Source organism: Bos javanicus, chromosome 23 (genome assembly GCF_032452875.1).
Source record: "Bos javanicus breed banteng chromosome 23, ARS-OSU_banteng_1.0, whole genome shotgun sequence".
In the NCBI taxonomy this organism is placed as follows: domain Eukaryota; kingdom Metazoa; phylum Chordata; class Mammalia; order Artiodactyla; family Bovidae; genus Bos; species Bos javanicus.
Window position 1 is genome coordinate 2,640,133 of NC_083890.1, and position 14,410 is coordinate 2,654,542.

The 14,410-nt window shown below is 39.2% G+C and overlaps 1 protein-coding gene across 1 annotated transcript in view; it reads right to left on the reverse strand.

The window, feature by feature from the left end:
* Positions 1-3,769: 3,769 nt before the first annotated feature.
* The window catches only part of PRIM2 (DNA primase subunit 2), a 334,693-nt gene continuing 324,052 nt past the window's right edge, over positions 3,770-14,410 (reverse strand). The window contains exons 13-14 of the mRNA XM_061397775.1: positions 11,342-11,410; positions 3,770-4,391 (exon numbers count right to left, since the gene is read on the reverse strand). Of these exons, the coding sequence (XP_061253759.1) occupies positions 4,170-4,391; positions 11,342-11,410 (291 nt within the window). The 3' untranslated portion in view covers positions 3,770-4,169. The remainder of the gene's footprint in view (positions 4,392-11,341; positions 11,411-14,410) is intronic.

Here is a 14,410-nt window from a genome sequence, read left to right on the forward strand (position 1 = left end):
TCACTGAGCTGTAACACTTGAAACTAATGCAGTATTGTAAATTAGCTATTAACTAATAAAAAAAATACAAAAAACCAAAACCCCTCAAAAATCCTCATAGTTCCATTACAGGGAAAGAATACCTAGAAACTACAGGGCTAAACTGAAAACTCCATCCTGCATTTATTAGCAATTCACTACCTTGTCATCAATGTTTAAAAACAGACCTGCAGTGGAAGACTCAGGGGAAATACAGAAGCTCTCTGTACAGACATATTCTTTAACTTTTGATAAGGTTCTACAGTCATAATTCTTGGAGAAAATAAAATGCCACGAGGCAATGGACAAAAGGAGCTTATGGGATAGAAGCAAATACAGTAACAGGAAACTGCATCACTTTTGGCAGGAAGGTCAAATGCAGTGGGAAGGTAATTTCCTGCAGGTGACAAGATTCCATAGACTCACAGCACTAATTTCTTGGAATGCTGATTACAGTGAAAAGCCTCAGACCAGGACAACAGCTACCTGTCAAAAACGAGCTCAATACTGAAAAGGAGGCAGATGCTCTAGGTAAATAAGTGATCCTTGAATGTGAGTGAGGTACCCTTGTTTCTCACAAGAAACACTAACTCTGGGCCAAGACTGTCTTCGGAAGCCCACTCCTAGGCAGTGCCGTGCATTCGAGAGCCTGACAGTCAAACCTGTGCAGTTGTTCAAAACACACGGCTCACATGCAGTGATCCTGCCTGTGTATAAAAGGGAGATGAGACACATCAGGCCCCCCCATCCACCCCCGTCAGGGGGAAGCCACGTCTCCCCTGTAGCAGGGCTCTGCCTGCCCATTTCCACAGCCCCTCCTCCAGCCTTCTCTCACCCTCCTCTGCCAAATGCATATAACTAATTACCACAGTGGTTTGAGACTCTCAAACTTCTTCCCTTCAAGCTGTAAAGATATCCTCAGACTGAGCCTCACATTCAGAATGGCTGTCAGCTCTCACTTTAATGGGCACTTAAATTTAATGTCAAGCTGATGTCTGTGGAAGACCTTGATTAAATCTGCAAACAGTAGACTCTAACTAAACCAGAATTTTAGAGTTGTCTCATTTCGGCTTTCAAGCTTAAATCCCAGAAGTTTTCTTTTTTTCTGTGCAAAGAATTGCAAGAGTTTGTTTGCAAAGACCCTGAGTATCAGTCAGGCAGCAAAGTGTAACAAGCAGGACACTGTCGTGCTTTTACAGAGAGAAATCCCTCAGCTTACAAGGCCAGATGATTTAAAGATCCTTCCTTTTCATTGCTCTGTTCTGCTCCCTCCCTTTCAAAATCTGTAACTGTTTACTTTCACGACTATAATATCATAAGCGACTATATATGAAAAGTTTACTTAAACCTTCCTAGTATTCTTTTATGCACATTGCAATCAAGGGTTTTAGACTATCTGAATGGAGTGAGAAATAAAATGAAAGAAATGGGACAGTATCTTCAAAAACAACGTTGGTGCTCCCATCAGCTTCAAATTTCCAACCTGGGCTCGGCTTCTCCTGTCTCTTCTTTTGCCTCTGATCACTGTACAGCCTTTCCTTCTTGAGGTAATAAAAGACGGATGTTAAAAGACCTGGAAGGCTCATGTTCTTCTTCAATGGCTGCTGTTTTGAAAAGAGGTTGCTGGCTTTTGATTTTTCTTTTGAGTTCTTCCTACATCATCTGATTCACACAGGTCTTTCAAAGAAAACAAATCAGAATTGTCAAGACCTGTGAAGCATGAAAAATAAATTGCTTTTCCCAACTCCATAAAGCACCAGAAAGGCATTAAAGTCTATCTTCTTATATAAACCTCTAACCCCATCCTCTAATCTACACGATTCACAAAATATTTATATATTCTTCTGTATAATACATGACAGGAAACCAAGCCTTATTACAAAGAAATGAAACTGGGAAAACAACTAATATTTAAACAAGTGTTATTTTGGAGTTTGACTAGACACACATAAAACAGTCAAACTCTGACAGTGCCCTCAGACACAGGTGCTTACTGTCAAGGGCTCCGTGCTGGGTGCTCAGGCTTCAGGAGAGGTGAACACACGGCAGGAAAGAAAGCCTTGCAAATCGTGCCAGGTACGAAATGCCCTGTCCTGAGGCTCTCGCTGAGCTACAGCACGAGGCTGCGGCTCGATTTCTCTTCTTATAATACAATAGAGACCTGCTTTTCTGTGCTTGGCTTTCCATCACTAACTTGACTTTGGGGTTAAAACAGTACTCATCCTTAACATTAAAAAAAAAATTTTTTTTGCAGTTTAGGGATGAAGTGGTTGGCAGTCATCGGAGTTCTGCTGAGAACTATACATGATACAAGGAATAGCAGATGGTTTCAGAAGGGAGAGATTTATAAAGGTAATTTGTATGGAATAACACTATTTTCTGAACTAGGTAATAATAAGTCCCAAAGACAAGCAAAGATTCAGATGTATCTTCTTTAGTTATCAGTTTAATTCAGTTCAGTCGCTCAGTCATGTCCGTCTCTTGGCGACCCCATGGACTGCAGCATGCCAGGCCTCCCTGTCCATCACAAAATCCTGGTGCTTACTCAAACTCATGTCCATTGAGTCAGTGATGCCATCCAACCATCTCATCCTCTGTTGTCCCCTTCTCCTCCCGCCTTCAATCTTTCCCAGCATCAGGGTCATTTCCAATGAGTCAGTTCTTCACATCAGGTGGCCAAAGTATTGGAGTTTCAGCTTCAACATCAGTCCTTCCAATGAGTATTCAGGACTAACTTCCTTTATATGTCACTAAATATTCCAAGAAATTTTTGCTCAGCAGCCTAAGATAAAAACCTGATCAGCTGACATTTTTAGGTTCTGATGCTCTGATCCTGTTTAAGACAGACAGTGCAGTGTCTCATGTGATTAAAGAGGATAAAGGACAAAAAGAGCGCATATATGTATGTGTGTAACTGACTCACTTTGCTGTACATATGAAATTAACACAACACTGAAAATCAACTATACTACAATAATAATAACTTTTAAAAAAGGGATAAAGGGCAAGGGCCCTCTTCCTCAGGAAAAGAGACTTGTGTAGAATGGCATCCAAGGGAGTCGGTGAGTGAGGGTCACATTTCTCTATGAGTGTAAATGCTCTAGCGACTGAGCAGCGCCCACAGGGAGGAAATACCTCAGATCAGGGCACCACCCGCAGGCACACGGTGTTCACCAAAGACAGGCAAGGAGCAAGGCAGTAGTTCGGGGCACACCCATGACATTTCACAACCAACTCTCCTGCTGGCTCTGAAACAGGCATTACTAAAAATACAAGCATAGTCACCACCGAAGTCAATGAATTTACCAAACCTACCTGGTAGTTCACAGCAACCACAGAAGCAGTGAGTTGTGGAAGCTGAAGGGGGGGATGAAGAAACACCTCAGTCTTTACTTAGAACCTTCTCACCTTAGTGATGGCTGTCCCCCCAAGACAGTGGAAGTGGCAGCGGAAAATGAATACTATGGTTTTATATAATAAAACCCTTCTATTCCTTATAACAGTATGAGTGACTGTACACATTCAGTTTCTCTTAATTCCTGAGTCACAACTCACTTCAATAGAGTTTGCTCCCATTCAAAGGGGCAAAAATTCTCTTGCTAATGCAGAATAACTTCAAATGGCCAACTCAAGAGAAAAAGGAAGCAGAAAAAGTTTAAAATTTGGCAATATGTTGAATATTCCAGAATACCACATTAAAACCTGAGGCAAAGGCATAATATGAGTCTCACAATTATATGCAGACATACAATTATATACATTTTGATATTTATTAACAAAGATGGTCCAGAAAAGGTCTGGGTCAACATTACAGTGATAAGCGTTAAACTAAAAGCTGTCCTCAGTTGTATTGTTTCTAGACGACAGTAACCAGTCCAGAATGCTGCTTTCTCTCCTAAAATAGGACTTAAGTCACATCATTCAAGTGTTATATTTCAAAAGAAATACTTCCTCTTCTCTTTTGACAAAGCAAAATACACTGGAGGTCTTTGTTTTTACCTGCAAGCCTGCCTTCCTGAGAAGCATGCACATGTGGATGGATGAAGGAGGTAGGGCAGAGGGAGAAGGTGACGAAAAAGAAAAAGGCAAAATTGCGAAGTTGGAAATAAAAGCCAGTGAAGAAGATGGGCTACCAACTGCCCAGGAACCATTCACTGAAGCAACTCCTCCAGTTCCTCCAGATCCATGTCCAGAGCGGAGCTGAGTGAGTCCAAAGTGGAGGACGAATCCTTGCTTCTCTGGACACTCGGTCTGGGTTGGGGCGTTTCAGGTTGGACAGAATCCTTCTTGATGTCTTTACCTCCACTGAGGATCCGCTGGCTCTCAAAAAAGAACTGGTTTGGATGACTCAAAGAAAAGCCACAATCATCCACCTGCACAAGAAGCAGATGTGTGTCACAATAATACGTACATAACAAAAGTACAAATAAAGGGGGTGTGAAGAACCATCCAGACCTCATTCAGAACCTACTCAACATCTGAAACGCAGATTCTCCTTCAAAATCTCAACCACCACTCACACAATCTCACTCACAGGGAGCTCCAGCCACCCCCGACAGTAACGAGCAGTGAGGGGTACTTCCAGCTCAGACCCCTGCTTCCCCACCCACCTCCTACCTGACACCTCAGATGCTCAAAGGCACCAGAGCAAAATGCTTGGCATCTTGTCAGTCAATATTTGTTTAAAAAACAAGAAAAGAAAAGAGGAGGATCTTCCTAATGAGCTGAGTCTAGAAGGATGAGAGAGTAACAGCTGGGACGATGAGGGTGAGGGCCTACAAGCAGTGGGTCCCCAGGAGCAGGGGACAGAGGGCTGCCTGGAAAAGCAGGAAGTGCGGGTGGGCTGGTGTACAAGGCACAGAAAGGGACGACAGGACACGAGGCTGGGTGAGGCCGCGGCCAGGGCACAGAGACATCCGACAGCTGTGTCAGTAACCCAGACCCAGCTGCGCAGGGTCAAAATTTTTAGTGGTCACTAACATTTCTTAAGAAGGGAAGTGATGTGATTAAAGATATGTGCAATCTTATGGTGGATTAAAATGGATTAGCAGGGGGTTAAAGTTACCATTACAGTTCGGGATGAACCTTAAAAAGTAGACCAATAAACAGAAAGAAGATCTTTCCTGGTAAAACTTACTTGAGAATCCCAGGGTTCTCTGATTCTCTGTAGTCATTGTTGATACATGTCAGACGAATAATTTTATAATAATTCAGTGTATAGCAGATTGATAGTGGACACACTGACTTACAAGTTATTACCCAGATCACTAAGAAAAATTTTTTATCTGCTCCTTTTCTGCTTAGTTTCAAAATATTTACTGAATGTTTTATCTATAATTTTTATTAACAATGGAGTCATTTTGTGAACTTCTTTATTATATTGTTTTTCACTCAATTCATTAAAAACTGGGAGATTCAATATAAAGTTTGCATTTTACAAAGTGTTTCATGAAAAGTAAGTTCATTTCCCAGCACATTTTCAACCAGTAGGCTTTGCTTTTATAAATAAAGAATTCTAGAGATTGGAAAGATATAAGGAATCCTTTAAATTGAATCTCCTCCAAGCACAGACTAAGAAAGTGAGACCCAAATGGTTTAGACACAGTCACGGCACTAATAACCAGTTGTGCCTGAATTGGAATTCAGGCCTTTAGGTCACTTAGTTACTCTGAAATCTGTTTTAAGGGGTTTTATGCAAAGTCAAACTTACAATCACAGCATTATAAGTATTATTTTAGAGATAAAACTGTCTATAAGAATTATAAAAAGCACAGTTGGGTCACTTTATGCAAAAACAAGCTAGCAACTTTTGTGATCATTAATTACATATTTTCTACACCTTGTTTCAAGTTGTTAAAACTGTCAAAATATCTATCACAGATATCTGTGGAGTAAACTGAATGATTAGATTTTAACGTGGACAAAATGAAATGTGGTCAACTTTATATTTTATACACCAGGCTTCTCTAGTGGCTCAGATGGTAAAGCATCTGCCTGCAATGTGGGAGACCGAGGTTCAATCCCTGGGTTGGGAAGATGCCCTGGAGAAGGAAATGGAAACCCACTCCAGTACCCTTGCCGGGAAAATCCCAAGGACAGAGGAGCCTGGTAGGCTACAGTTTATGGGGTCACAGAGAGTCTGACACGACTGAATGACTTCACTTTCACTTTTCACTTTATATTAAGCATCAGTTTCTTCTCCCCTGAAATGGGGGTAATAATAGTTATGTCACAGGGCTGCTACGAGGAAAACCAAGGAAATATGAGGATAAAAAGAAAGGGTTGTTGGGTCTAAGAAATCTACATTAAATGCTTTGGAAAGATTCAAGTAAGGCAAGTTAAAAATAAAACAACCTGAATTCTCAAAAAGACAGGGAGAAAGATCATTCATACTGCTTTGTATTATCATTAAGTTCTTTTTCCACTTTAAAGAAACATAAACTGGAAATCAGTGGTGGTGTATTATGTGTATGGTTTTCGAAAAAAAATGAAATCAAATTCCCATCCCTAAACTATACTCAAATAAAAGACTTTGCCTTTATATCAGAAAATTAGCAAATAAATGACACTCAAATGTTTTAAGTTTAAAAGGTAATATTTTGTTTGTGTTAGTTGCTTAGCTGTGTCCAACACTTAGAGACTCCATGGACTGTAGCCCGCCAGGCTCCTCTGTCCGTGGAATTCTTCAGGCAAGAGTACTAGTGGGTAGCCATTCCCTTCTCCAGGGGATATTCCTGACCCAGGGATCGAACCCAGGTCACTTGCATGCAGGCAGATTCTTTACCATTTGAGCCACCAAGGAAGCCCAAAATGTAATGTTAGGTTACATTTGAAATGTAATCCGTTTTAATTAATATTTTTATTAACCAACTAAATAATGCCAAGGGTATTGAAATGAGGGCTGTAACCTAGGTTCTGTGTGATGTCATGTTTCCCAACTTTCTCTCTTAGGTCTGCAATCGCCCTTTCTTAACTCATTTTGTTAAATAAGCTAATTTTACCAAACATCTATTAAGATGCCGGATAGCATGATGAACTTATGAAGAGTTTCCTTCTGTTTACTGGACTATATTTCTTCTAAGATGGGGTATTTCTTTTGAAATTTTTCTTTCTTTCACTTTTATTTTTGGCTGAAGGAAGTTATCTTTCATTCTGTTCAGGAACATAAAACTAGGAAGTTATAGGGAGGAAGGGGAGAAGCATAAACCAAATAGAATGAAAACAGATTTTACTTTAAATCCAATTGGTAAAAAGAATAGAGTAAGAGATTTATCCACATCAAAATCTCCCACTTCACTTAATGCTTAGAAGTTATGTTACTTCGTTTGTGTGGTGGTGGCACTCAAGTCATGTCTGACTCTCTGCAGCCCCATAAACTATAGCCCTACAGGCTCCTCTGTCCGTGGAATTCTCCGGGCAAGAATACTGAAGCAGGTTGCCATTTCCTACTGTAGGGAATCTTCCCAACCCAGGAATAGAACCTGTGCCTCCTGCGAAGCCCCATTATTACCTTTACTTCTCATTAAAAAACAAAGGGGGGGTGAGAATCAGTTTGCTTCATTCTTTTTTTTTTTTTTTAAACGATGAACGGTAAGTTCTCGCGCTCGTTGTACGTGGGCAAAAGCACTGAATACTTGTCTTGCCGCGAGACGCGCCCCTTCGGCTCCCGCCGAGACCTAGGAGAGCTACGACTTGCTTCCTCGGCAGCCATGCTTTTGCTGTGAATGTTTCCCTCCTTGCCTTTTTTCTTGTTTGGTTGCTACTGTTGATATTTTTCTTTGTGGTTAATAATTTTTTTACTATTATTATGTTTTCTACTTTCTGTTAAGTACTGAGAGAGGGAAATCCTGTGACGCATCTTCACTCTGTCCTATGAACTTGGAAGTCCCAAAGCAAAGATCTAACAAAAGGTGAGCAGAAGAAAGAGGTGGAATGGAGACCTTTATAGGCTACATCATAAATTTTGAGTTTCCTCTTAAGAGGGATGGGGAAGGCTTTTTAAATGTTTTTAAAAAGCACATTACTGAAATGGTCAGATTTCTCTGTTTTACAAGCGACCTGGCAGCCGTGTGGAGGAGAAGGAACTGGGCAGATAAGTGCGCAGCTGCTGGGGAAGGAGTCAGGAAGCTGCTGCAGTGAGTGACCCACACAAGAGACAGTGGTGCTCCTGGCCCAGGGTTCTGACTGATCCCCAAAGTGATCTTGAGCAAGGATTAAAAGCTTAAGTGTACTTGGTATATCCTATTTAAGACTATAGGAAAATGTGTGATAGATTTTAGTAAGATTTGTATAGAGATCTCTTACAGTGAAAAGGAATTATGCTAAGCTGTTTGGAAAATAAGTATCCAGAATGACTCAGTACCTAAAGAGACCTATTTGTAAAGAAACAATTTTCAATTAAAATCCAGAGTTTAATCTACACAAAGGCCTAGTATTTTCATTTACAAACAGAGTATGACAAAATTTTTAAAAAATCACTACAATATAAAATATTGCTCTCTAAAAATATTAAAGAAAACAGATTTCAAGCAGGCCCGCCTTTGATATCTACTAAGTGAATCTCTCTCTAACATCTGCTTTGAATCAGCATGTTTTGCACACGACGACCTTCACAGTAACAAAGGTTATATATCTGCTGTAGCAAATGTGGATTCTGAAGGAATGGAAGCAATACTGTTTTACCTATGGGATGTTTGGGTTTTAATCAAGAGGTTTTCAATGACAGCTTATAATGAGGCAGCTGGTCTTACCAAAAAAAGCCATATGGAACCATCACAGCACTGCTGTAAATGTTATCAGCTAACTGGTTCATTTTCAAAACTTTCATTAAAGTGAGTTGGATCACACAGGGCTCAAAAAAATAATCACAGGTTTTTTGGGAAAAGCAGGCAGAATGATAGCAACATGACAATAAAAATAGACTTTGTTTTTAAATTAAATTAGAAAAAATAGTAAGTGAAGAGAGAGATTCACAACAAAAAATCTATAGGGAGACATTTAGTGAATACAAACAGCCTTTTTATTCCATTGATTTATATGTGGTTTAAAGTAAATTTTCTATATGTGGGAGGATTTAGACGTGTCTTTTTAGTCTCTTCATTAATCTAAGGCAAGTTTTAAACACTGGCAATAGTAGTAATACTCTTATAGGAATAATCAATAGGAGAGATGCTACAAAAGCCGATCTGAGAAATAAACACATCTTACTTTTTAGCAATGTCACAGACTCAGTGTTAAATATAATTTTCATATCTTCTTAAAAAAAGAGGTTACCTAAGTTGACCTTAATTTGTCAAAGTTATAAGGCCTCTTACTTAAAAAGGTCCACAAATAATTAAGAATTAAATTAAAATTTTCAAGTTGAGCAAGCAAATTAAAGAATACAGTCTATAGGGGAGAGTTGTGCAAGGCTGATGCTGAAAATACCAAACATGTGGCTCATCTGTTGAGATTCCTATTTTAATAAAACTGATGACAATTTGTTGTTCACTACTATATTGACATTTAGTCCTTTCAACTTTGTAAAAATAAAATTTTTATGTTTTCAAATAAAATCACTATTTTCAACAGTTAGGTGTAAGAGTAAGAGGACTGGACCCACGGCCCAGAGCAGACCAGGATTCTGTCTCCAGAATTCTGTTTCCAGACCTCCCACTAACCAGCTGTGGTCCCTCAGGCGAGTCGTGTTGAATTACTAGGCCCGCTTATTTTTTAAAGTAAAATGTGAAGTCTGGATTGTGAATCTAGACAGGAAAATACTAATGGCCTCCACAGTTGTTATTACAAACACAGTTTCAGGTGCTCCAGAACAGCAGTCAGGATTGGTTCAAAAGCTCCAGGTGAGGGCTTTGACAGCCTGTTCAAATCCAAGCTTCACCCTTTAGGGCCTTAATCCCTCAGACTCTCTAAGCTCTGACATGATGGGGATGTGGATCAGGCTTACTCTACTCTGCGGTGTGAACCAAAGGACCAATATGTCCAGAGCACTAAGTGCTGGGCCTGGCATACATGAAGGGTTTTGTAGGTATTGGCTGATATTATTCAATATTATTATTATTTTCATTACCATCAGTGATGTTATAAGATATATTTGTCCTAAAAAATTTAATGTAAGAAATTTTGCAATTATATAACCACAAAAGAAAAATGATTTCATGAAAACCAGAAAACATAAAACTGATTATAAAACTTAAAGTACCATGGTAGCTGATGATGAATTCCATACATGTAGCATCTTTTTTGGGAGGATCATGGATCCTTCTGAAACCTGATAAACACTAGGCTCCAAAAATGTGCAATATGTACTTAGAGAAAAAATGTTTCAAGGGTGCATGGCCCAGGTCCATTCTTGGCTTTCTGTCCCATGTTAGAAAGCCATGATCAGGACCAATGACTGCAAACGGGGGTCTGTGAGCTAAGTTGACCTGCTCACACTGTCAGCCTGCACACAGCCGCAAAACTTGTCAACGTTCACAACTCTAGCAGTGTGACTTGTCAGTGGTGTTCATCTCAGGCAATTTCACTTGTCTGGGTTATCTGCCTGACCCCTGCAGACCTCTGAGTTTGTGACCTAAGCATTACACCTCTCAGAACCTACTAGCAGGCCTTTTGTACAGGAGTCTGGCAAGAAAACAACCAAACACAGTTCCCTGACTCCCTTGCAGCTTGGGGGTCCACTGCATAACCTAGGGTCTGCCAAGCAGATAAACATGAGACTAAGAAACAGACTAAAGTAACATGAGGGAGCAGTCACAAGTAAAAGCATTCAATTTTCTACAAGGAAGATGGCAAAAGCCTTTGGTTCTTCTGGACAACAGCAGTCAGCATTCCACACCTACTCTGAGGATTGGGGACCTAAGGCCTGAGGGCCCAGTCCAGCCCACCATGTGCTCCTATAAATAAAGTTCTCCCGGGACAGATGCAAGCCTGCTCCTTCCCACAATGTCTAGGCTGCTTTTGCATGACAACAGCAGAGAGGAGCAGCTGTGACAAAGGGCACATGGACCTGTCATGACCTGGCCCTTTACAGAAAAAATGCCAACCCTTGGTCTCATCCATAGAAGTGGAGGGGTAGGTGGTAGCCATAGCAAAGTAAGATTTTCTCAGAATATAGTTTTTCTTAGTTACACTATTGCTGGTTCTCCAGCATCCAAGCTTAATTCCCTGCCCCTTCTATAAATTTTATAAGCAACCTCATGTTGTGTAATAAATCCCTTTCCCCTGAAAACAGCTGGAGTGGTTTCTACTGCTGTAGCAAAAACTCCTGAATCAAACACTAACAGAAGACAAAGGATAAGGTTATAAAGTTTAAAAATTTACTTACATTATGTGTCATCTCAAAGAACTTCTGACAGGCTACCTGGTAATGCGTCCCTTTTACTAAATCCAAAATCTAAAAATGAAGGGAAAAAAGAGAAAGAAAAATTAGAAATTAATTTTCTTCTAAACCACTGTAGCTCCTGCTTGCTGGCCTTTTCATAATCTTCATTCCAGACAGGAAATACATTAAATCATGTGGTACGTTGTACCCCTGCAGCCTGGGCACTGTGATAATTTTGACATTATACAGTAGCTGTTTAGGTTGGCATTAAACCACTGATGATAAGAGATAAGAAGTGATCTTTCTGACCTCCTGACTGTGAATTTCAATAACTTTACCTTGACAACAAGATGAAAAGAAATCCCAGCATTATGATTTTGACAGTTATTCTCAGAATATCATATTGCAACACATCTTCCAAAATTGTAAATATAAATCTAGTAACTTAAATGGTTGGTGCATGAAGCAATCAAGTATACTATTTAGAGTTTTATTTTCCACATTACCACTTTGTACAAAAATAGTATAAAATACAGCTGTGTGCCCATCAGGAAAACCTAATGTAAAGCCTTTGGATGAGTATCTGTGGAGAGGGAATGCTTTTGCCTTCAATCAGATTTGTCCTTTTTGAAATGAAGTTATTTCTAGTAAAGCTCAGCAAAATGTGAGAGTAAATAGAACACCTATTAGGAACATCATCCCATATTGTGTAAATACAATTTGCTTCCCAATTCCACTTCATGTAACCTCTTCAGAGCCACGTAAACTCCCATCCTTATCAGCAGAGTGCAATGCCAGCTGAAATTTGTAAATATTCATCACTTCTCCTGACAAATAAAATATATATGTGGCCTGTTCATAAAACACATTACAATGCTGGAAGTAAGAAATAGCCTCGAATGAAGGAAAAAAATAATTCTAGAGAAATGTTAATTTCTATCCTTTTTCAAAAGCATGAACTTCCTATCAGAAAAAGAGATGTAAGTGAAGTCTCAAATTCTTGCTGTCCTCCTTACTGAATATAGCTTACATCTTTTGACAGATACAAAAAAAATTACAGTACAGAATAAGCAGCACATTATACTGACAGGGGTGTACTTAAAAGAACGTTTTCTCTGACTGTCTTACAGATTACATTTCTAAATTTCAGGTCACCTTTTACTAAATCCTACATGAAAAAACTGTGTAAATGCCAACCAATCACAGCACCCAGGATCCTGCCTGTCTACCCATGTGACCTGTCCACTTTTCTTGAATTATTAGAGCAAAATGAAAAACACATCAATTTAAAATGAATGACTGTAAATCTTTAAAATGAAGAAAGTCACAAAGTTTTTAAAGTAATTCAAACATTCTGAGCTCATATTTGCCAATGTTTTTACACATGGATAAGTCAACTGTGCGGAGATGAACTTGCAGTTGAGAACTGGCAAACATCAGTGATACCAAGGTGTTAATGTCTGCAAATTACAATCTTGGAGAAGCAAGGACTTTAAATATAAACTTAAGTTTAAATGATGCCATAAATTACCTGGGAGAAAATAAATTCACAGAAACAGACAAAAACCTCAACTGTGTGGTATGGAATAAATTCCCTTTGTGTAAAAACAAAACAGTGAATCTAACATCCTATTCTATGCATACACACTTCTTGTTTATATATATATATAGTATATTTAAATATCTTGCAAAATATGTAACATTATATGTAATAATAGAATCTATATGTTTGGGAAACATACTATAAAACAATACTTTTATAATATGTAAGAAACATAATAGTAAAATTACGTAGTTGGGTAAGGTACACATATAAAAAGTTATTATGAGAAATTGACATAGAAACCATAGAATGCAAGGAAAGACGATATATCTTTAAATTTTAGGTTCCATTAAAAAATTGAATTTAGATTAAAAAAAAAATCATACAACAATCCTCTTTCTACCCCAATTCCTACTCCACTCCAGAGACTAGGCTCTTCCTTAATGAAAACCATTTACTTTTCCTCTTTTATTTCATCTTCCTATGAAGAATTTTTATTGAAAGTTTTCTTGCAAATTCATAAATAAATCATTTGCCCATCTATCCTTAAACAACTTCGCTGACTGTGCAGCAGCACATTTGAGTGAATGAGGTTTCTGCACATCTGTAAAGGTGCAGTAGGGGAAGAGGTCATAGTGCTTTTCACTGGATGAACTGTGTCCCAGGAAGAAGAGTGAGGGAAGAAGACAGGTAACAACTGACCAGCCTGGGAGACGGTCAGTGAGCCAGCAGGGAAAGCTGAGAGAAAGGTGCCCTGAGGTGACTGGGGGTTACTGGTAGGGATTATGAAGAAATAGACCTTCCCAGAACAGGGGAGTCTGTCTGTGCTCAGTCATGTCTGGCTGTTTGTGCGTCCCATGGACTGTAGCCTGCCAAGCTCCTCTGTCCATGGGATTTCCCAGGCAAGAAATACTGGAGCAAGTTGCCATTTCCTGCTCCAGGGGATCTGCCCAGCCCAGGGATTGAACCTGCATTAGCAGGTGGGTTCTTTACCACTAGCACCCTGGGAAGCCCTAGGGGTGCCTGTCTACTCAAGGTGCCTGTCTACTCAAGGCCATTTAACTGTGGAAAGAATTATAAATTGAAAAATCTTACAGCTGAATGATCTTATTTTCATTGAGACAGTTTTTCTTAAAAAAATTACGTGTTTTAAATTAAGATAGAAAATGTGAAACATTACTATTCTATTTTTTGGCAATTTATTTTTTATTTAAAAAAGATTTTAGTAGGAGCATAATCGGTTTATAATAATGTGCTGATAATTCTGCCATACACATGAATTATTCATGAATCATGAATCAGCTCTAATTTATCAGTTCCATGTATACATATATCCCCTACCTCTTGAACCTCCAATCCCACCCCTCTAGGTCATCATGAGCTTCCTGCATGATACAGCAAATTTCCACTGAACTATTTTACACACAATTGTGTATATGTGTCAATGCTACTCTCTCAATTCATCCCATCCTCTCCTTCAAGTAAGTCAGAAAAACAAATACTGTATATTAACACATATGTGGAATTCA